We start from the raw sequence: 22,371 nt of genomic DNA on the forward strand, positions 1-22,371 counted from the left end.
CCCCTTGACGCTTCAGGCCTCATGGAACCAATCGAGCCTCCTCCGAGACGGAGCCCTACTCCCTCACCAGAACACTCTGCGGGTGAGGGGTATGATGAGGACGAGCAATACAATTTCCCTATCAATGAACCAGATGCACAACCGGATTCATATGACGACACTGGTGACCAGGGCACCCAAAGTGTGGGGCATGACCCGCAGCTTTTTAATGCACGTGCATCCCCAACAGAGGATTCAGCAGGTTTTCATGCGCTACTTGAGAGGGCGGCAGCCAATCATGATGTGGACATGCATGCTGACCCGGTAGAGGAAGACTTCCTTTTCGACACATTTTCAGTCTCTGAAAGGACAGTAAAGACGCTGCCTATGCTTAAAGGAGTCCTCAAGCATGCTGGGGACATATTTAAGGAGCCTACCAGAGCACGAGTGGTCAATCCACGTATTGAAAAGAAGTACAGACCTGCACCTGCAGACCCCGCATACATTCGGGGACAGTTGCCATTGGACTCTCTTGTGGTCGCCAATGCCAGGAAACGTGCCAACTCCCAGACGACGGGTGAAGCTCCTCCCCCGGATAAGGAGTCCAAAGTGCTAGAGGCAGGGGGCAAAAGAGTAGCTGCACAGGCCGCAAACTTTTGGCGCATTGCCAATACACAAGCACTCTTAGCACGTTACGATAGGGCGCATTACGACACCCTAGACCAGATTATACAACACCTGCCTCCACAGTTCCAAGAAGGCACCAAACTGCTTATTGAGGAAGGGAAGCTAATCTCAAACGCAGCCATCAAGTGTGCACTTGACGCCGCAGACACAGCTGCTAGAGCTATCAACACTAGCGTTATGCTGAGACGACAGGCGTGGCTCCGCATCTCGGGGTTTAAACCGGATATTCAGACAACCATTCTTAATCAGCCAGTCAATCCTGATAGTCTGTTTGGTCCAGATGTTGACACCACCCTAGAAAAAATAAAAAAAGACACAGAAACTGCTAAGTCCATGGGGGCCCTACAGTCACAACAGTTTCGTGGCAGCAATTTTCGTCGCTCAGGTGCACGTGGAGTCACCAGAGGACAAATGGGTCAACAATCTCAGTTCTCAAGAGGTGGAGCACAATCCTCGTTCACAAAACAGAACAAGGGAGGTTACAGAAATAACAGCAACAGAGGTCGCGGCAGAGGAAACAACAGCTCCCGCTCCTCTACCCCAAGCAAACAGTGACTCTCTGTCGCTGCCCCCCGACCACTTAACACCTGTCGGGGGGAGACTGCAGCAGTTCCTGCCCGTCTGGAGAAACATCACCACAGACAGGTGGGTGCGACAACTAGTCCAGTATGGTTATTGCCTAGAGTTGAAATCCACTCCACCCAACATCCCGCAAAGGCCTATGTCCGCAGAGCACTTGCACTTATTGCAGCAGGAAGTAGTGGTGATGCTGCAAAAAGGCGCAATCGAGCTCGTGCCGGTGGGAGAGGAATGCACAGGGGTATATTCCCTGTACTTCCTTATTCCAAAGAAGGACGGATCTCTCAGACCCATTCTAGATCTACGTCCCCTCAACCTGTACATACTATCAGAACACTTCCATATGCTTACACTGCAACAGATTCTTCCCTTGCTAAACCAAGGGGACTTCTTAGCAACCTTAGATCTCAAGGATGCTTATTTCCACATTCCACTACACCCGTCCCACAGGAAATACCTCAGGTTCACTATTCAAGGCAAGCATTACCAGTTCAAGGTCCTACCCTTCGGAGTCACCACAGCCCCAAGGGTGTTTACCAAGTGTCTGGCGACAGTAGCAGCGCACCTCAGGAGGCAGAACATCCATGTCTACCCCTACCTAGACGACTGGCTCGTTCAAGCCAAGTCGGAACAGCAGTGCGCCGCGGACATGTCGACTACCATTCACCTCCTTCACAATCTAGGTTTCTCGCTGAACTACCCAAAGTCGCATCTACAGCCGGCACATGTCCGGCAGTTCCTAGGTGCGACGATCAATACCCTGACGGCCATGGCTCAGCCAAACCAAGTCAGGATAGACAGCATGCAGTCTCTAATCCAGAAGTTCAGACCACAACACTCGCTTCCAGCGAGAGTGTTCATGCAGTTGATAGGCATGATGGCCTCCTGCATCTTCATAGTCCCTCACGCACGGTTACATATGCGCCCGCTCCAGGAGTGCTTAGCGAATCAGTGGACACAGGCTCAGGGGCAATTGACAGACCTATTGTTGGTTACCAGTCGGGCATACGACTCTCTGCATTGGTGGACTCCACACAACCTTTGCAAGGGCCGACTGTTCCAAGAGCCAGTGCCGCAGATTATCCTGACAACGGACGCATCTCTCCAGGGATGGGGAGCTCATCTGCTCACTTACACAGTGCAGGGACTATGGACGACGCAGCAACAGAAGATGCACATCAACTATCTGGAACTGATGGCAATCTTCATGGCGATCAAGTCCTTCATCGTACATCTGTGCAACAAAGTAGTGTTAGTCCGGACGGACAACATGACTGCGATGTACTACATTCAAAAGCAGGGAGGCACCCACTCGCCACAGCTGTCTCATCTGGCTCAGAGCATGTGGAAGTGGGCCATTCAGAGGAACATTTTCCTCATGGCAGAACACCTCCCAGGAAAGGACAATCAGATGGCGGATCTGCTCAGCAGGTACAGCCATCAAATGCACGAGTGGGAGATACACCCATCTGTCCTCCACCCGTACTTCCAGCAGTGGGGTAATCCGGAGATAGACCTGTTTGCCACAAAAGAAAACGCAAAATGCCGACACTTTGCCGCCAGGTTCCCTCACCCACAGTCGCAGGGGAATGCGATATGGATGAACTGGTCAGGCAAATTTGCGTACGCTTTTCCGCCAGCCCCTCTAATACCGCTGGTCGCAAGAAAGCTAAGGCAGCACGCGATGACTCTCATCCTAGTTGCTCCAACGTGGGCGCGCCAGGCTTGGTACACCACGTTCCTCGAACTCTCAGTGGTGCCGCATCAAAGACTGCGCCTCACGCCCAGTCTTTTGACGCAGAACCATGGAGAAATTCAGCATCCAGATCCGCAACAGCTCAACCTGGCGATCTGGCTCCTGAAGTCCTAGAGTTTGGATACCTTAACCTACCTCCGGAATGCATGAACATCATCAAGGAGGCAAGGAAACCAACTACCAGGGCATGCTATGCTGCAAAATGGAAGCGTTTTGTCATTTACTGTACAGCCAATGACATCAACCCGCTAGATGCATCTATCCCTAACATCATTTGCTATCTGTTGCATCTTTACAAATGCAATCTAGCGTACACTTCCATTCGGATACATCTATCCGCCATAGCGGCTTATCTTCAAAACAGGCAGCATCTCTCTGTCTTCAGAGTGCCTGCCATTAAAGCTTTCCTTGAAGGTCTGAAACGAGTCATTCCCCCAAGAACACCGCCAGCTCCGGTGTGGAACCTCAATGTCGTTCTCACCAGACTGATGGGACCACCATTTGAGCCACTGCACTCGTGTGAACTCCAGTTCCTTACGTGGAAAGTAGCTTTCCTAATAGCTATTACATCTCTGAGGCGTGTTAGTGAGCTGCAAGCGCTCACAATCCAAGAGCCATTCATTCAAATTCATCCAAATAGGGTAGTGCTACGCACTAACCCCAAATTCCTTCCGAAGGTGGTGTCACAGTTTCATCTCAACCAAACTATTGACTTACCGGCATTCTTTCAAAACCCACAAACGGTGGCGGAAAGAATGCTCCATACCTTAGATGTATGGAGGGCGTTGATGTACTACATAGACAGGACACAACCCTTTAGAAAAACAAAACAACTTTTTGTTGCCTTCGCACCACAACACAAAGGCAACCCTATTTCCAAAGCGGGAATAGCCAGATGGATTGTTAAGTGCATCCAGATATGTTATCAAAAGGCCAAGCGTACTTTAACAATACCCCCAAGGGCGCACTCCACACGCAAAATGGGGGCATCCATGGCTTTCCTAGGGAACATTCCTTTAGAGGATATTTGCAGAGCAGCTACGTGGGTTACACCACATACCTTTACAAAACACTACTGTGTTGATGTGCATTCCAAGCAGCAAGCTGCTGTAGGACAGGCTGTTCTCAAAACACTTTTTCAGGTTTCTGCAGCTGGCACGGGCAACCGCCGCTGATGGAGGGACTGCTATGTATTCTATGCTAAGATATGAATTTAGCAGCCCACATGCCTCGAACTGAATATGCTACTTACCAGTATGCATCTGTTCTTGGCATGTAGGGCTGCTAACATTCATATCGCCCGCCCTCCTCCCCGGTGCCTGTCGCAGCTGCAGATATACTATTGTATTTATTCATTAGCATGGACATCCTTTACACTTTTCACTCCATTTTCTGCCACAATGGCGAAAAACAATCTGGGGATGGAGCCGATGCCCATGCGCACTGTAGTCCAGGGGAGGAGCCACCTATCTCAGGATACTTCGAAGACTCTTCCAGGACAACAATGTGCGATCATCCGGACCCAACACTAGGCGGCGATCTAATGCTAAGATATGAATGTTAGCAGCCCTACATGCCAAGAACAGATGCATACTGGTAAGTAGCATATTCATTATCCTGACAACGGACGCATCTCTCCAGGGATGGGGAGCTCATCTGCTCACTTACACGGTGCAGGGACTATGGACGACGCAGCAACAGAAGATGCACATCAACTATCTGGAACTGATGGCAATCTTCATGGCGCTCAAGTCCTTCATTGTACATCTGTGCAACAAGGTAGTGTTAGTCCGGACGGACAACATGACCGCGATGTACTACATTCAAAAGCAGGGGGGCACCCACTCGCCACAGCTGTCTCATCTGGCTCAGGGCATGTGGAAGTGGGCCATTCAGAGGAACATTTTCCTCATGGCAGAACACCTCCCGGGCAAGGACAATCAGATGGCGGATATGCTCAGCAAATACAGCCATCAAATGCACGAGTGGGAGTTACACCCATCTGTACTCCACCCGTACTTCCAGCAGTGGGGTCATCCGGAGATAGACCTGTTTGCCACAAACGAAAACGCAAAATGCCAACACTTTGCCGCCAGGTTCCCTCACCCACAGTCGCAGGGGAATGCGATATGGATGAACTGGTCAGGCAGATTTGCGTACGCTTTTCCGCCAGCCCCTCTGATACCGCTGGTGGCAAGAAAGCTAAGGCAGCACTCGATGACTCTCATCCTGGTTGCTCCAACGTGGGCGCGCCAAGCATGGTACACCACGTTCCTCGAACTCTCGGTGGTGCCGCATCAAAGGCTGCGCCTCACGCCCAGACTTTTGACGCAGAACCATGGAGACATTCAGCATCCAGATCCGCAACAGCTCAACCTGGCGATCTGGCTCCTGAAGTCCTAGAGTTTGGATACCTTCACCTACCTCCAGAATGCATGGACATCATCAAGGAGGCAAGAAAGCCAACTACCAGAGCATGCTATGCTGCAAAATGGAAGCGTTTTGTCATTTACTGTACAGCCAATGACATCAACCCGCTAGATGCATCTATCCCTAACATCATTTGCTATCTGTTACATCTTTACAAGTGCAATCTAGCGTACACTTCTATTCGGATACATCTATCCGCCATAGCAGCTTATCTTCAGAATAGGCAGCATCTTTCTGTCTTCAGGGTGCCTGCCATTAAAGCTTTCCTTGAAGGCCTGAAACGAGTCATTCCCCCAAGAACACCGCCAGCTCCGGTGTGGAACCTCAATGTGGTCCTCACCAGACTGATGGGACCACCTTTTGAGCCACTACACTCGTGTGAACTCCAGTTCCTAACGTGGAAAGTAGCTTTCCTAATAGCTATTACGTCACTGAGGCGTGTTAGTGAGCTACAGGCGCTCACAATCCAAGAGCCATTCATTCAGATTCATCCAAATAGGGTGGTACTACATACTAACCCCAAATTCCTTCCGAAGGTGGTGTCACAGTTTCATCTCAACCAAACTATTGACTTGCCGGCATTCTTCCAAAACCCACAAACGGTGGCAGAAAGAATGCTTCATACTTTGGATGTCAGGAGGGCGTTAATGTACTACATTGACAGGACACAACACTTTAGGAAAACAAAACAGCTTTTTGTTGCCTTCTCGCCACAGCACAAGGGCAACCCTATTTCCAAAGCAGGAATAGCCAGGTGGATTGTTAAGTGCATCCAAATATGTTATCAAAAGGCAAAACGTACCTTGACAATACCCCCAAGGGCGCACTCCACACGCAAATTGGGGGCATCTATGGCTTTCCTGGGGAACATTCCTTTAGAAGACATTTGCAGAGCAGCCACGTGGGTTACTCCACATACCTTTACAAAACACTACTGTGTTGATGTACATTCCAAGCAGCAAGCAGCTGTAGGACAGGCTGTTCTCAAAACACTTTTTCAGGTTTCTGCAGGTGGCACAGGCAACCGCCGCTAATGGAGGGACTGCTATATATTCTATGCAAAAGATATGAATTTAGCAGCCCACATGCCTCGAACTGAATATGCTACTTACCAGTATGCATCTGTTCTTGGCATGTAGGGCTGCTAACATTCATATCGCCCACCCTCCTCTCCGGTGCCTGTCGCAGCTGCAGACATACTCTTGTATTCAATCATTAGCATGGACATCCTTTACACTTTACACTCCATCTCTGCCACAATGGCTAAAAACAATCTGGGGATGGAGCCGATGCCCATGCGCACTGTAGTCCAGGGGAGGAGCCACCTATCTCAGGATACTTCGAAGACTCTTCCAGGACAACAATGTGCGATCATCCGGACCCAACACTAGGCGGCGATCTAATGCAAAAGATATGAATGTTAGCAGCCCTACATGCCAAGAACAGATGCATACTGGTAAGTAGCATATTCATTACTTCGCGTGTTTACCATTTTTAAAACTGTTCACTATACAGTACTACCTACAGAGAAAAGCACATTCCCGGAGATGAAGGAGAAAGCACGCCACTCCCTGAGACCTGTATTGCATGAACTCAGGATAGCTAAAGGCTTGGATCTTGGTCAGGAGGAAGAAGGTATTGGACGACGGCACGTAGTGAGTGACTTGTGCGCCCACAGGCAATGAAAGAGCATTGTTTGTTTTGCTGACACTTGTTCGTAAATATCGCTGCAATAATTGAAAATATAGCGGCCATCGCGCTAGTCCGCTGATTTTGCGATTTTTTTATTCGGGAATCGCAAAATTGGGAAATGCTGGAGGGTCTGTATAATGTGCGCAAGTGCTCGTGAAATGGTGAACGGCGCAAGTGACATGTGAGGAAAGTATGTACAGCGGACAACGGGCGCAAACAAAGTGTATTCGTAGTATTGCCCATATAATGAAAGAAAAGAATACAGGGTAATTTAAATGGGCAATCACGAGAAAGGCACTGTAATTTCGCTGCAAAAGGTGACAGCGTTTCGGCCTGTATGCAATGTTAGGCCATCATCAGGACCAGGTTACAAGTAGTTAAAAAAACAGTGTGGGAACGAATGGATCGTGGAGGGGGCGAGAGAAGTTGTCTCGAGCGGAGGGCTGTAGAGATCCAATTGGTGTACAGCTGATGGAAGGGAGCCCCTTGAAAAAGTGGGTCCAGAGGGAGAAAGATCAATGGGTCGAGAGGTTAATGTGAAAACGGTGGTATTGTGCGAGCGTCAAGCTGCGTCCATTGGGTTAGTCAAGTGCTTGCAGTGAATTATTCGTGGAATGCATCCCTGGGTTGAGAGGCTTTTATGAAGACAGAGGTGTAGCGCGAGCGTCAAGTCGCGTCCATTGGATTAGTCAAGAATGGACAGTGATTTGCACATGGAGTAAATCTTGGGCCAAGGGATAGGGCTGTCCAACCGGTGTGAGTAATATAAATGATAAATTATGTGACATAAATGCGTAATTATGGTCCATGTAGTAATAGTAAATGTCATTGTTTTGATATGAATGCACTGTAAGTGTACTCCTTGTCATGCATGCGCGATAGTCACCTATATTAATCCTCTGTCACATAGAAGGCCTGCTGATTTTGTATTGAGGGTTCTTCTTAGCATTAGCGTGTCGGAGTCTACCATAAAGGGCCTTTTCAATGTCTGTGACCCATGTAGTGAGCTTAGGGTGTACAAGGATAACCCTCCTAAATGATGTATTTACTGCCTGTGCCCTGGCCAGAAATCCAAGGATGTTAAAATATACAGGGTCTTTTCTTCTAAAATGCTAAACCACCGGGAAACTCATTTAAGTGGGAGTGCATCGGTTAAAAGCACTCCTATCAAAAAGGCAAACAATCAGGATTCTGAGAAACCACTTCAAGTTTAATTTCATGTTAGACATACGGTCCGATTCTCATGGTACATAAGAAGGCACTAAAGAAGTCTATCAGCCCTTGTATTCCATCTCCAGAAGTGATGACCCTCACCAAACAGGAGCTTATACTGTCCACATTCAATTAGTGGCATCTGCTGCTATTTTTATGCAAATAACTGTCTTGTTTACAAACATAATGATGAATCATTCCTCGATGACTTCCGCTTCAATGGCATGCAATATACCTGCGGTACAAAAGGGGGTGGTGATGGATGGAGCATCTGAACCAATCAAACACTCACACCCAGTCAAAAGATCTGGGTGTGATCCATCACCGTTCTTTAGCCCACTCTGCCACCCCAGTTCAGACATGGCTATATGCAAATCAGTCTGACCCTGTGCCTCATGGGAACAGTCCAGCCCGAACTGCCAAGCCATGCCTTCTCTGGACCGGAAACAAGCTTCCGAGGTCCGGTTTCTGGCATTCCAGCCGTCTTCAGCCCGGCTTGCTTGAATCCAGTGGCAAAGTGAGCAAGGGACTCACGTCTGAGCATACCCTGCCACACTTATGGCGGCCAAAGCGGTACAAAAGGGGGTGGTGATGAACTGAGCATCTGAACCAATCAAACACTCACACCCAGTCAAAAGATCTGGGTTTGATCCATCACCGTTCTTTAGCCCACTCTGCCACCCCAGTTCACACATGGCTTTATGCAAATCAGTCTGACCCTGTGCCTCATGGGAACAGTCCTGCCCAAACTGCCAAGCCATGCCTTCTCTGGACCGGAAACAAGCTTCCGAGGACCGGTTTCTGGCATTCCAGCCGTCTTCAGCCCGGCTTGCTTGAATCCAGTGGCAAAGTGAGCAAGGGACTCACGTCTGAGCATACCCTGCCACACTTATGGTGGCCAAAGCGGTACAAAAGGGGGTGGTGATGGACGGAGCATCTGAACCAATCAAACACTCACACCCAGTCAAAAGATCTGGGTTTGATCCATCACCGTTCTTTAGCCCACTCTGCCACCCTAGTTCAGACATGGCTATATGCAAATCAATCTGACCCTGTGCCTCATGGGAACAGTCCAGCCCGAACTGCCAAGCCATGCCTTCTCTGGACCGGAAACAACCTTCCGAGGACCGGTTTCTGGCATTCCAGCCGTCTTCAGCCCGGCTTGCTTGAATCCAGTGGCAAAGTGAGAAAGGGACTCACGTCTGAGCATACCCTGCCACACTTATGGCGGCCAAAGCGGTACAAAAGGGGGTGGTGATGGACGGAGCATCTGAACCAATCAAATACTCACACCCAGTCAAAAGATCTGGGTTTGATCCATCACCGTTCTTTAGCCCACTCTGCCACCCCAGTTCAGACATGGCTATATGCAAATCAGTCTGACCCTGTGCCTCATGGGAACAGTCCAGCCCGAACTGCCAAGCCATGCCTTCTCTGGACCGGAAACAAGCTTCCGAGGAGCGGTTTCTGGCATTCCAGCCGTCTTCAGCCCGGCTTGCTTGAATCAAGTGGCAAAGTGAGCAAGGGACTCACGTCTGAGCATACCCTGCCACACTTATGGCGGCCAAAGCGGTACAAAAGGGGGTGGTGATGGACGGAGCATCTGAACCAGTCAAACACTCACACCCAGTCAAAAGACCTGGGTTTGATCCATCACCGTTCTTTAGCCCATTCTGCCACCCCAGTTCAGACATGGCTATATGCAAATCAGTCTGACCCTGTGCCTCATGGGAACAGTCCAGCCCAAACTGCCAAGCCATGCCTTCTCTGGACCGGAAACAAGCTTCCGAGGACCGGTTTCTGGCATTCTAGCAGTCTTCAGCCCGGCTTGCTTGAATCCAGTGGCAAAGTGAGCAAGGGACTCACGTCTGAGCATACCCTGCCACACTTATGGCGGCCAAAGCGGTACAAAAGGGGGACTGGGTGTGAGTGTTTGATTGGTTCAGATGCTCCGTCCATCACCACCCCCTTTTGTAATGCAATATACCTGCAACCTCTAAGTCGACACTTTCAATGAACATACACCACTCAGCAAAGTTTTGCTACAAACTCCTCAAAAACTGCTAGATTTCCAAGAAGAGGAAGAATTAGATGCATGTTGTTAATTAGTGCCATCATTCAGCTTAACTCACATGTGAAGTGTCAGGATTTGGATGATGAGCAGAAGGATCAAAGGACCTCAAGACAGGAAGCCGACTACCAACAACAGTGCCTGATGCAATCTACTAAGGATCTTTACGGACTGTATCTAGCCTATCACAGATATCAGTCCTTTGAGGATATAGATCACTGATACATCAATCCACTCCAGGATGGACATCATGATTCACATAGGCATCAAGGTTAACAAGACTTGGTTGAATACTTCAAACCTTCAATGCTACAGGTACCAGTGGATATGGTGGAAGATCTGCAGCAGATGACACATTATGGGAGCACTCCTCCTATGTCACCTCAAGAATCTGTACCTAAGTGTCTCAAACAACCTCTTCCGCTATCGCAAATGACACCACAGCATTCACATTTGACGCCCAATCGATTTTGCCTTCCATATGCGGTCCTGTGTCAACAGGAGCAGATACAAATGATGAAGTGAAAAAATTGGACTCTATGGGGATCGTGGCTCAAGTCATAGAAATGAATGGGAAGTCAGTACATCACTATCTGAAAGAAACAGTTACAGATTCTTTACCTTAGAATTACCCCCAGGCGTCAGACTGGGTCCAAAAAGTTTTTCGTTAGTAGTACCCCTACGCGTTAGGTGGCATCGCTCGACTCCGTGTCCGTCGTCAGCGTCTTGGTCGCCGGGATGGCGTCGCGGAAGTTACTTAGACGCCGCCCTTGTGCACTGACGTCAGTTCTTTTGTTCTTCCGCGCCAACAAGCGCAGATCCTGAGAGAGCAGTACCCCAGTCACTTTTTGACGGACTTTTTGCGACTTTTGTCGACTTCTTTTCAAGTCCTACATCGACTTCTGGTGCACAAGGGATGCCTGGTTTCAAGGCCTGTGGTTCCTGGTCTCGACTGATGTCTGTGACTGATCCGCACCGCGTGTGCCTCTACTGCCTGGAGCGCGACCACGACCCCAAGTCATACTCCAACTGCCGAACCAGGGCCCTGAAGTCCTTGCGGGAGTGGTCCCGAAAGCTACTCGAGGCCCGGCAGTCGGCTCCGCGTCGTTCAAGGTCCCGGTCGCGTGGGAGGTCGAGGGACCGATCGCGGAGCCATCATCAATCCTCATCTAAGTCTTCGCACTTGGAGTTATGTAAGTCGAAGCACAAGGAGAAGTTGAAGAAGCATTGTCTCTCTTCGACTTTCCCTCGTCCGTCTGTTAACGCGGTGAAGGGTGCGGATGGTGCCCCTCCCGCTACTCCGCGTGCGGAACCTTCAGGGTCGACTCCGGCCTTCCCGGGAGCAACCCCTGCCCAGCTTCGTCAGTTCTATGAAGCGAAGCATGCCATCTTTGGGCAGCCCGACTCCACCGGTGCGCCTAGGGCCCGCGGACTCGGCTGGGGGACCTAAGCCTTCGAAGCCGGCAACTCTGGTAGCGGCTCTGCAGAGCCCCCTTGGATCCAGACCTGTAACCGGATCGGCGCTGGTCGACCTCGTAACACCGGCGCCGATTCCACTAGCACCACGTCCGCAGCCGGCGCCGGCTGGATCTCCAGCTGGCGTCGACCCCCGCTTCCACCCGATGTGGATACGGAGCCAGATCGGCGTCGACCGACGTCGGATCCGGCTCCGATTGGTACTTTTGTGCCTGCATTCCACCCTGGCCATTTTCAGCCAGTTTGGCAGCCAGAGGAGGGTAAGGAGGAGTGGGAGGGGCCTGAGGACCCTCTCACTGCTCAACTGGAGTACGATCAGGACTGGAGAGAGGACCTGGGGGATGCCAGTGGTCTGGATACCTCACCAGACTGTGGCATGTTGTCTCCTCCTACCCTGGCTATGGAGGAGGGAGCATCTTATGCAGTGGTGTTGCGTAGGGCGGCTGAGGCTCTACACCTTGAGCTACCTACTGTGGCAGTCAGGACTAATCTCCTAACAGGTTCTTCATCCTTTTGGGCACCTGGTCCAGGGCAACACTCCTGTCGATAGGATGTGTGCCCGACGCCACCGCCTGGCCCCGGGCGGCCTCTCTTTCCTCTCCCAATACCCCTTCCCCGAGAGCTTGGTAGTCCAACCTCAGCGTCCCAAAGTGCATTCCCTAACGCACCACCGGACAGAGAATCCAAGAACCTGGATCAGTTTGGGAAGAAGTTGTTTTCATCCTCTAGCTTAGGGCTGCAGTTGGTGAACACTGCATGCCTCTTGGGCCGGAGGTAGAGGTGTGGGGCCGCGGCTAGGGCGACTGACTCCGGAATCTGGGGATCACGGTTCGATCCCCGGCACCAGCGGCAGATTAGCCCAGCACCATGTGACTCCAGGCAATAGCTTGCTTAATCTTCCCGATGGCCCCCAGCGCCTAGAGACCCTTACAGGTGATTGTGCGCTTTACAAATGTGGATTATTATTATTCCCACTCCAGACAGAGCAACATTTAAAAAAAAAAAAAAACACATCTTGAACGAAATAAAAAAAATTCAAAAACCTAGTAAATAAAGAAAAAATATATGCACAAAGCAAACTACAAATATATTCAATATTAAAAATTAAAATAAATAAAAACATATTACAATGTTAAATACATATCACAAATAACTACAAATATACATAAAATACAAAAATAATTTTCATGCAAATAAATATTTTTAATCAGAAATTATTTAACAAAAATATTACACACATTTAATTTAGTTACTTCCCACCTTATAACCTCACAAAACTCACAACCTGCACCTAAACTTAACTTTAAAACACAAAGTACTATTAATATAAATATTTATCAACGAACTAATTATAATTAAATATTAATAATTAATTATAACTAATTTAGTTCACAATATACCCCCACAAAACACAAGACACATACTTTAACAAAAAATATTTACACAATTAGCATAATTATCAATTTAATAATTTGAAAATTAATTTACTCTCCACCCATACCTCTACAAAACCCACATTTTATATCTTTAAAAATACATTTATGGCACAATTAACATAATACTCAAATAAACAAATAATGGCAAACTGAATATTAATTCATTGAAATTAACTTCCCACCCTTTACCCCTATAAACACCACAACCCAAGCTGCCTACCAGGAAAAGGGAGATGCCGGTGGCTCCCACCAAATCTATTAGGAGGAGGGACTCCTGAAAACTGAGACCATATACCCCAAACCTTGTGCCACAAAGAGTTTGGTAGTGCCTCAGCAGTACAGAGGGTTCTTGCTCTCATTAGCACATGACTTCCCCCATCTCTGCAATTTGGCCACACCAAGACTTTGAGTAGGTTAGTCACCTACTTCTACTGGGCAGTTTGTTCTAGAAAGTAAAGGAGTTTTGCAGCTCCTGTGTTACCTGTTAATCCAGTGGCAAAACATGTAGCAAACCAAAGCCTCCCATAATCCCACTACCAGTGGTTGGGGTGCACTTTGAGAGAGTAGGGATTGATATTGTTTATCCCCTTGACCCCCAAAGAACCTCAAAACCCAGATATGTGCTGGTTGTAGTGGATCATGCCGCCAGGTATCCTGAAGCAATTTCACTTAGTACTGTCACTGCTCCTGTCGTTGTCAAAGCTCTCATATATATTTTTACTAGAGGGGCTTTGCTAAGGAGGGGGTTCCAGACAGAGGTAGTAACTTCATGTCTGCTTATCCTAAAAGCCATATAGGCAGAGTGTGGGGTGAGGTATAAGTTAACCACCACATATCACCCACACAAATCTGCCGGACTCTCACTTGGAAGACCTGCTACACCACCACAAGGCATTACTGCTTGAACTGAACACCAGAAAAGAGATTCAGTAGCCGGATAGGCGGTGCTGCTTCTTTTTCTATATCCGCTGCGTCTGAAGTTTACCTTCCTGCTCGCTAATCTGATAGAAGAATGGTAATCGATGAAAGATCTCATGCTGGAAAAGAAAAAGTTCCCTCTAACAGTTCTCCATCATTAGTATCTTTCATAGATTAACATGCAATCCTATTTTGCCACGGAAGGAGCTCACCATGTATACTGTTGGTCTAATTGCCTTTCAGCCTTATGTTAAAAATGTGAGGTGTAGGACCCTCTAAAGGGAGTGGAGTTCAGAACACTCACCTCATTGGCTGGAGGGTGTTTTTTTCCCAGTGACATGAGTGTGCTGGTAAAGTGACACTACCAGGGCCTTTTACTAGCACATTCTGTTTTCTTAGCTGCTATGTGAATGTTACAGTGGGTATGTGCAAGTATCTTTTTTCTACTTGATGTATATGTTCTCCTGCTTGATGTTCTAGGCTTCTGGTAAGACCCTAAATCTGAATGATGAGAGCCAGCATGGCCTACTCATGCAGCTCCTGAAACTCACACACAACTGCCTCAACTTTGATTTCATCGGAACCTCAACAGACGAGTCCTCTGATGACCTGTGCACAGTGCAGATCCCCACCAGCTGGAGATCAGGTAATGAAATATAAACCTCACTTTTTAGTGCCATCAGTCCTGTGTATGCTTCACTTTGTAATCAGCACGATTTATAAACCAGGCTCTAATTTGAGATGTTTAAAATTCTGTAATGTTCACCACAAGCTCATTATTTTTTGTGCTTACACAATATGAATCAGCATTACTAAAGTTTTTTTTTTTTGCTTTTGAAAACCTCTATTAAAGCTTAAACCACATGTTGTGTTATAAACTATCGGTGAAGCACTTGCATTGTCACATTTAACTGCCCGGTACATACACATCAGACGTCGGCATGATGATACAACTCAATGCACAACATAGCATGAAGAGACTTCGCGCTGAGCTTCCTACGGAGCCAAAGTGTGTATGGGAGTTAGTGCGTAGTGTCGCGGGGACAACAATGACGTTTGTGGCTGAGTAGCCGCACTGTCTGTGGCGGGCAAAGCTGTTCTGTTGGGCGAGTTGGGCAATGGACTAGACTGGCATCTTGATGTTGTCGAAAGGAAATGAGGGTGGCCCAGATATTTGGCTTTTGGCTGGTAGCCGGCATCAGATCCCAAAATTCCCCCAGTAGCTCCTGACAGGGCGCGGAATCCTCCAATCAGGCACGGATCTTGGGTGCCGGTCTCTGACCCCAGTGCATGGGCACCCTGCGCCTGGCAAGAACCAGTAGCATGGCGATGAGCTTGCAACTGGGAACTGTGTCATATAGCCCAGGAGGCACACCAGAGGGTCGGGAGCTATGGGCCTGGAGGTGATCTCAGTGCACACGTCCTGCCAATAAGCAGAAACCTTAGGCCACAGCCAGGCCAAGTGACAAAAGTCGGCCGCCGGAATGGAGCACCGCATGCATACGTCACTAGCGATGAGACCCATTCTATGCAGTGTTGCAGGTGTGCGATATAATCTGTGCAAGTATTTGAAATGGATGAGCCGCACACGATAGTTAGGGGACAGGCGTTTAATCTGGGTGCAGCAGTACAGCCAGACCTCCTGGGGGAGGTCTGTGCCCAGGTCTAAGCTCCAGGCAGTGCGGGCGCAATTGGTTGTGACAGGGGATGCAGCTAGCGTGAGACCATAAATTCTGGTGACCATTTTGCGCTGGGAGCTGGAAGCATAGACCAAGTCGAGGGCAGCGAGCGCAGGAGGGGGTTGAGGGAATGCGGGGTGGCTTACTCGACAAGCATTACTAAAGTTAATTATACACGTTATACCATTGGACGAAATGTTTAGCACTCTCTGCTAGCATTAATGCAGCATTTTATTTAAATCCCCTACTCTAAGTCGCGTGCACAACCCACTGAGTATGTATATGAGGCCATTGAATTTGGTCCTTATTAACTGATTGTACAATAGGGTATCATAGATGGAAAGAACATGATTAGTGAAATATTCAATGATTGTAATTGCATTTATATAGCGCTTACTTCCCCTTTTGAGGTGTTGAATCGCTTTTTCGGCGAGTGGCACGCTAATCCAGAATCCAAAAAGGAGTAGTGGTGATCTAGTATAGTGAGATATTAAGTTAATTTGAGCGGTGGGCATGTGACTCTATTATTTGGATTGAAAAGGTATAGTGGAGGGATAGAAGTGGGAAGGGTTTGCGTTTATATAGCGCTTGGGACTCCTAATGATGCATCAAAGCAATTTTCGGCGAGTAGCATGCTACTCCGGAACCCAAACATGTGGAAAGCAGCCATGTACATGAGGAAAGAGTCAATACACATTTGCTCCAATGAAAAGGGTATGTTTTCTCAGTTGTAAAACTCAGCAACTGCCTAGAACAGAAGCAATTGGACCCAAAAAGGGAAGTAAAGATTTTGGAATTGTGCCTGTATGATGGGCAGAGGCGTTAGTGAATCATGGAAACAGACGACGAGATTCAGATAGATAAATTGATGGCGGAGTGGACATGTAATGAGGCAGGAAAAAGATTTTTGATTTATTAGGATTATCACATGGGAATTGGATCTGCCCTCTGGCAGTGGAAAAGTAGGAACAAAGTGGAGTGAGAATAGTCTGGCAGACTCAGATGTGCTTTTGGAGCCCACGTGTTTTACTTGTATAAATGCATGTGTAACAACACGTTTTGCAGCATATATCATTATAGGTTTGTGTCTGCGTACTTCTGCCTTTTAGTGTCTGTTTTTAAACGTGCAAGTCGCATTGTGTGCATCAACAATTGGTGTGCTGTCTTTAAACCCCTTCTCCCGTATGACTGTGTCCATTCTACTCTGTATTAGTCTAGGGCACCATCTTTTTGGCCATCCGTTCGTTCAGAGGATGAGTGTGCATTATTGTTTGTACAAATAAAAGTTGGAGACCAGTTGCTACTACTGGCGATTGTCCCGAGATAAACAATGAGCTATATCATATTACATGCTGCTTGTTTTCATGAATTCTTGGGTAACGTGCCAGTTTGTTTTTTAGATTATGTAAAACTCTGCTTTACCTCGGGTGTCATAGATGGTACTGGTGGATAGTCGAGCACAAATTTATAATCAACACTGATTCGAGTCAGGGAATTCAGCTAATAGACAATTCAAATCCAAGTAACTTTGCCTTTAAAAACGGAAAATTGGGTGCATCACACAAATATGAAATGGTTTAAGACCCTCTGATATGTTATAAATTAGTGGGAAAACCCAATCACTGATTAGTTTGGTGCAGGAGAAAACAAAAATAATTCGAGACATGACATCCAGGTATCCACAAAAGGCCTCTCAAGAAAACAACTGTGGATACTCTGTTACTCATATCTGTAGTCAGGGTCCGTATTATGCAATGCCTGTCTTTGTATGGTCACCCCCAAACGTTTAGACTAATGCTGCTGGTTTTTCAACTCTGAGAGTGCACTGAGGCCTGCTAACCAGATCTCCATGACAGTGCCCTGACCTTTATATGTGTATGTTTGATTGGCCTGTAACTGAATGTTATGTCCGCCTATCTGAAATCAGTGTGGGGTGAGAGTGGTTTGACTTATAAATTCACCATCCCCAAGGTAATTGCCTTGTAGAGAGAGGCACATCCTCCCCTCCCACTGGAGGGTGGCTAAATAGGGGGTGTACCCACCCCAAGGAAGGGACCCATTGGTCCTGACCTGTACCTACCTGTAACACCCCTAAATTTAGTATTTAGGAGCAACTCTGAACCATGCCTCATCAGGCAAGAAGGAGGACCGAAGAAGCTGTGCTGAACTACGAAGAAGAGGACGCCCACTGACTTGGCCCCAGCTCACCTTTCATTAAGTTAAAACCATTTGCTTTGCTAATGGTATTGTATAGCAAAGCAAATGGCTTTAACTTGATGAAAGGTGAGACCTAATGTTAGTCAGTGTCAGTCAGTCAGTCAGTCTCTGTCAGTCAGTGTCAGTCAATCGGTGTCAGTCAATCGGTGTCAGTCAATCGGTGTCAGTCAATCGGTGTCAGTCAATCGGTGTCAGTCAGTGTCAGTCAGTCGGTGTCAGTCAGTCGGTGTCAGTCAGTCGGTGTCAGTCAGTCGGTGTCAGTCAGTCGGTGTCAGTCAGTCGGTGTCAGTCAGTCGGTGTCAGTCAGTCGGTCCGAGTCGGTCAGTCTGAGTCGGTCAGTCTGAGTCGGTCAGCCCGAGTCGGTCAGCCCGAGTCGGTCAGTCCGAGTCGGTCAGTCCGAGTCGGTCAGTCCGAGTCGGTCAGTCAGTGTCGGTCAGTCAGTGTCGGTCAGTCAGTGTCGGTCAGTCAGTGTCGGTCAGTCAGTGTCGGTCAGTCAGTGTCGGTCAGTCAGTGTCGGTCAGTCAGTGTCGGTCAGTCAGTGTCGGTCAGTCAGTGTCGGTCAGTCAGTGTCGGTCAGTCAGTGTCAGTCAGTCAGTGTCAGTCAGTCAGTGTCAGTCAGTCAGTGTCAGTCAGTCAGTGTCAGTCAGCCAGTGTCAGTCAGCCAGTGTCAGTCAGCCAGTGTCAGTCAGCCAGTGTCAGTCAGTCAGTCAGTCAGTCAGTCAGTCAGTGTCAGTCTGTCAGTGTCAGTCAGTCAGTGTCAGTCAGTCAGTGTCAGTCAGTCAGTGTCAGTCAGTCAGTGTCAGTCAGTCAGTGTCAGTCAGTCAGTGTCAGTCAGTCAGTGTCAGTCAGTCAGTGTCAGTCAGTCAGTGTCAGTCAGTCAGTCAGTGTCAGTCAGTCAGTGTCAGTCAGTCAGTGTCAGTCAGTCAGTGTCAGTCAGTGTCAGTGTCAGTCAGTGTCAGTCAGTGTCAGTCAGTGTCAGTCAGTCAGTGTCAGTTAGTGTCAGTCAGCCAGTGTCAGTCAGCCAGTGTCAGTCAGCCAGTGTCAGTCAGCCAGTGTCAGTCAGCCAGTGTCAGTCAGCCAGTGTCAGTCAGCCAGTGTCAGTGTCAGTCTGTCTGTCAGTCAGTGTCTGTCTGTCTGTCAGTCAGTGTCTGTCTGTCTGTGAGTGTCAGTCTGTCTGTCAGTCAGTGTCAGTCTGTCAGTCAGTGTCTGTCTGTCTGTCTGTCAGTGTCTCTGTCTGTCTGTCTGTCAGTGTCTCTGTCTGTCTGTCAGTGTCTCTGTCTGTCTGTCTGTCAGTGTCTCTGTCTGTCTGTCTGTCAGTCAGTGTCTGTCTGTCTGTCTGTCAGTCAGTGTCTGTCTGTCAGTCAGTCAGTGTCTGTCTGTCAGTCAGTGTCTGTCTGTCTGTCTGTCAGTCAGTGTCAGTTCGTGTCAGTCAGTCTGTCAGTCAGTGTCAGTCTGTCTGTCAGTCAGTGTTAGTCTGTCTGTCAGTCAGTGTCAGTCTGTCTGTCAGTCAGTGTCTGTCAGTCAGTGTCTGTCTGTCTGTCAGTCAGTGTCTGTCTGTCTGTCTGTCAGTCAGTGTCTGTCTGTCAGTCAGTGTCTGTCTGTCTGTCTGTCAGTCAGTGTCTGTCTGTCTGTCTGTCAGTCAGTGTCAGTCAGTGTCTGTCAGTCAGTGTCAGCTAGAGCAGCTCTGCTGACCAGGCTCTAAAGCAGCTCTGTTGACCTGGTTCTCTCCCTCTAAAGCAGCTCTGCTGACCTGGTTCTCTGGCTGTAGAGCAGCTCTGCTGACCTGGTTCTCTCCCTCTAAAGCAGCTCTGCTGACCTGGTTCTCTGGCTGTAGAGCAACTCTGCTGACCTGGTTCTCTGGCTCCACAGCAGCTCTGCTGAACTGGTTCTCTGGCTCTACAGCAGCTCTGCTGACCTGGTTCTCTGGCTCTAAAGGCTCTGACCATTCGAACATACCTCTGTACTCCAACCCCACCTCACACGAAATATACTAGTCCACTCATCATAATGTGAAAATTAATGCATGAATAGATGGCTTTAAAAAGCTAAACACCAGAGAGATAAGGTGCGTTGATGATGCAGCAGAATTCCACATTTTGCGACGGTGGGGGGCTGAAGCAGGAGAGGCTGTCAGCGGCCATTACAAGCGTGTGGACGGCGCTGCAATTTAGAAAAAAAAGTGCTTCAAGTCCTTTAAAGGAAAGAGTGTAAATCCACCTGTACACGATCCAATCGTGCCTAAAAGGAGACAGGGTGGCAACAAGGAATGATTGGCATGCCTTCAGTGCAATCATTGCACTGCTTTAGGTATAATTTGTGATGCCAAATGACGCGCATGAATGAAAGCTGAAGGCAGAGCTGGGACGAGGCTTCTGGAATCATATTGATTCCAAGAAGTCTCGTATGACGAGGGCAGCGCATGTGCTACTGACGTCAGACGAGACCTAAAAAAAACGAATGAAACACCAAATCGGATGTCTGCTATTTACATTGGTGTTAACTCTTTTTAGGCTCAAGACATACCGTATTAGCCTTGCATAATGCGATGAGATGTGGCATCTGAGTTCGTCAGTTGTGGCGGTTCTTTTTGAAGTTCTGTGGGTCGAAAAAGGGGGGGGGAGAATAGTTTTATGTTAAGTGGGGCTGAGTTTTATCTTTATACCAATCACCGATTAGTTTGGTGCAGGAGAAAACAAAAAAGTTCAAGACATGACATCCAGGCATCCACAAAAGGCCTCTCAAGAAAAGTACTGTGGATACTCTGTTACACGTATCTGTAGTCAGGGTCAGTATTATGCAATACCGGTCTTTGTATGGCCACCCCCAAATGTTTAGACTAATGCTGCTGGTTTTTCAACTCGGAGTGCACTGAGGCCTGCTAACCAGATCTCCATGACAGTGCCCTGACCTTTAAACGTGTATGTTTGATTGGCCTGTACCCGAATGTTATGTCAGCCTATCTGAAATCAGTGTGGGGTGAGAGTGGTGTGACGTATAAATTCACCATCCCCTTGTAGAGAGAGCCATATTCTCCCCTCCCACTGGAGGGTGGCTAAATAGGCGGAGTACACACCCCAAGGAAGGGAGCTCTTGGTCCTGACCTGTACCTACCTGTAACACCCCTAAATTTAGTATTTAGGAGCAACTCTGAACCATGCCTCATCAGGCAAGAAAGAGGACAGAAGAAGCTGTGCTGAACTAAGAGGAGGAGGACGCCCACATACTTGGCCCCAGCTCACCTTGCATTAAGTTAAAACCATTTGCTTTGCTAATGGTATTGTATAGCAAAGCAAATGGCTTTAACTTAATGAAAGATGAGACCTAATGTTAGTCAGTGTCAGCTAGAGCAGCTCTGCTGACCTGGTTCTCTGGCGCTCTAAAGCATCTCTGCTGACCTGGTTCTCTGGCTCTAAAGCAGCTCTGCTGACCTGGTTCTCTCCCTCTAAAGCAGCTCTTCTGACCTGGTTGCTCTGGCTCTAAAGCAGCTCTGCTGACCTGGTTCTCTGGCTCTAAAGCAGCTCTGCTGACCTGGTTCTCTCCCTCTAAAGCAGCTCTTCTGACCTGGTTGCTCTGGCTCTAGAGCAGCTCTGCTGACCTAGTTCTTAGGCTCTAGAGCAGCTCTCCTGACCTGGTTCTATGGCTCTACAGCAGCTCTGCTGACCTGGTTCTCTGGCTCTAAAGCAACTCTTCTGACCTGGTTCTCTGGCTGTAGAGCAGCTCTGCTGACCTGGTTCTGAGGCTCTAAAGCAGCTCTGCTGACCTGGTTCTCTGGCTCCAAAGCAGCTCTGCTGACCTGGTTTCTCTGGCTCTACAGCAGCTCTGCTGACCTGGTTCTCAGGCTCTAGAGGAGCTCTGCTGACCTGGTTCTCTCCCTCTAAAGCAGCTCTTCTGACCTGGTTGCTCTGGCTCTAGAGCAGCTCTGCTGACCTAGTTCTTAGGCTCTAGAGCAGCTCTCCTGACCTGGTTCTATGGCTCTACAGCAGCGATGCTGACCTGGTTCTCTGGCTCTAAAGCAGCTTTTCTGACCTGGTTCTCTGGCTGTGAAGCAGCTCTGCTGACCTGGTTCTCAGGCTCTAAAGCAGCTCTGCTGACCTGGTTCTCTGGCTCTAAAGCAGCTGTGCTGACCTGGTTCTCTGGCTCTACAGCAGCTCTGCTGACCTGGTTCTCAGGCTCTAGAGGAGCTCTGCTAACCTGGTTCTCTGGCTCTAAAGGCTCTGACCATTCAAACATACCTCTGTA

At 48.4% G+C, this 22,371-nt stretch overlaps 1 protein-coding gene across 1 annotated transcript in view; it reads left to right on the plus strand.

Moving 5' to 3' along the window:
- The window catches only part of XPO7 (exportin 7), a 486,858-nt gene that overhangs the window by 99,199 nt on the left and 365,288 nt on the right, over positions 1 to 22,371 (plus strand). Inside the window, exon 5 of the mRNA XM_078665516.1 lies at positions 14,717 to 14,882. Within this exon, the coding sequence (XP_078521642.1) occupies positions 14,717 to 14,882 (166 nt within the window). The remainder of the gene's footprint in view (positions 1 to 14,716; positions 14,883 to 22,371) is intronic.

The sequence above is a fragment of the Lissotriton helveticus genome, chromosome 11, assembly GCF_964261635.1.
Source record: "Lissotriton helveticus chromosome 11, aLisHel1.1, whole genome shotgun sequence".
NCBI classification, from domain to species: Eukaryota; Metazoa; Chordata; class Amphibia; order Caudata; family Salamandridae; genus Lissotriton; species Lissotriton helveticus.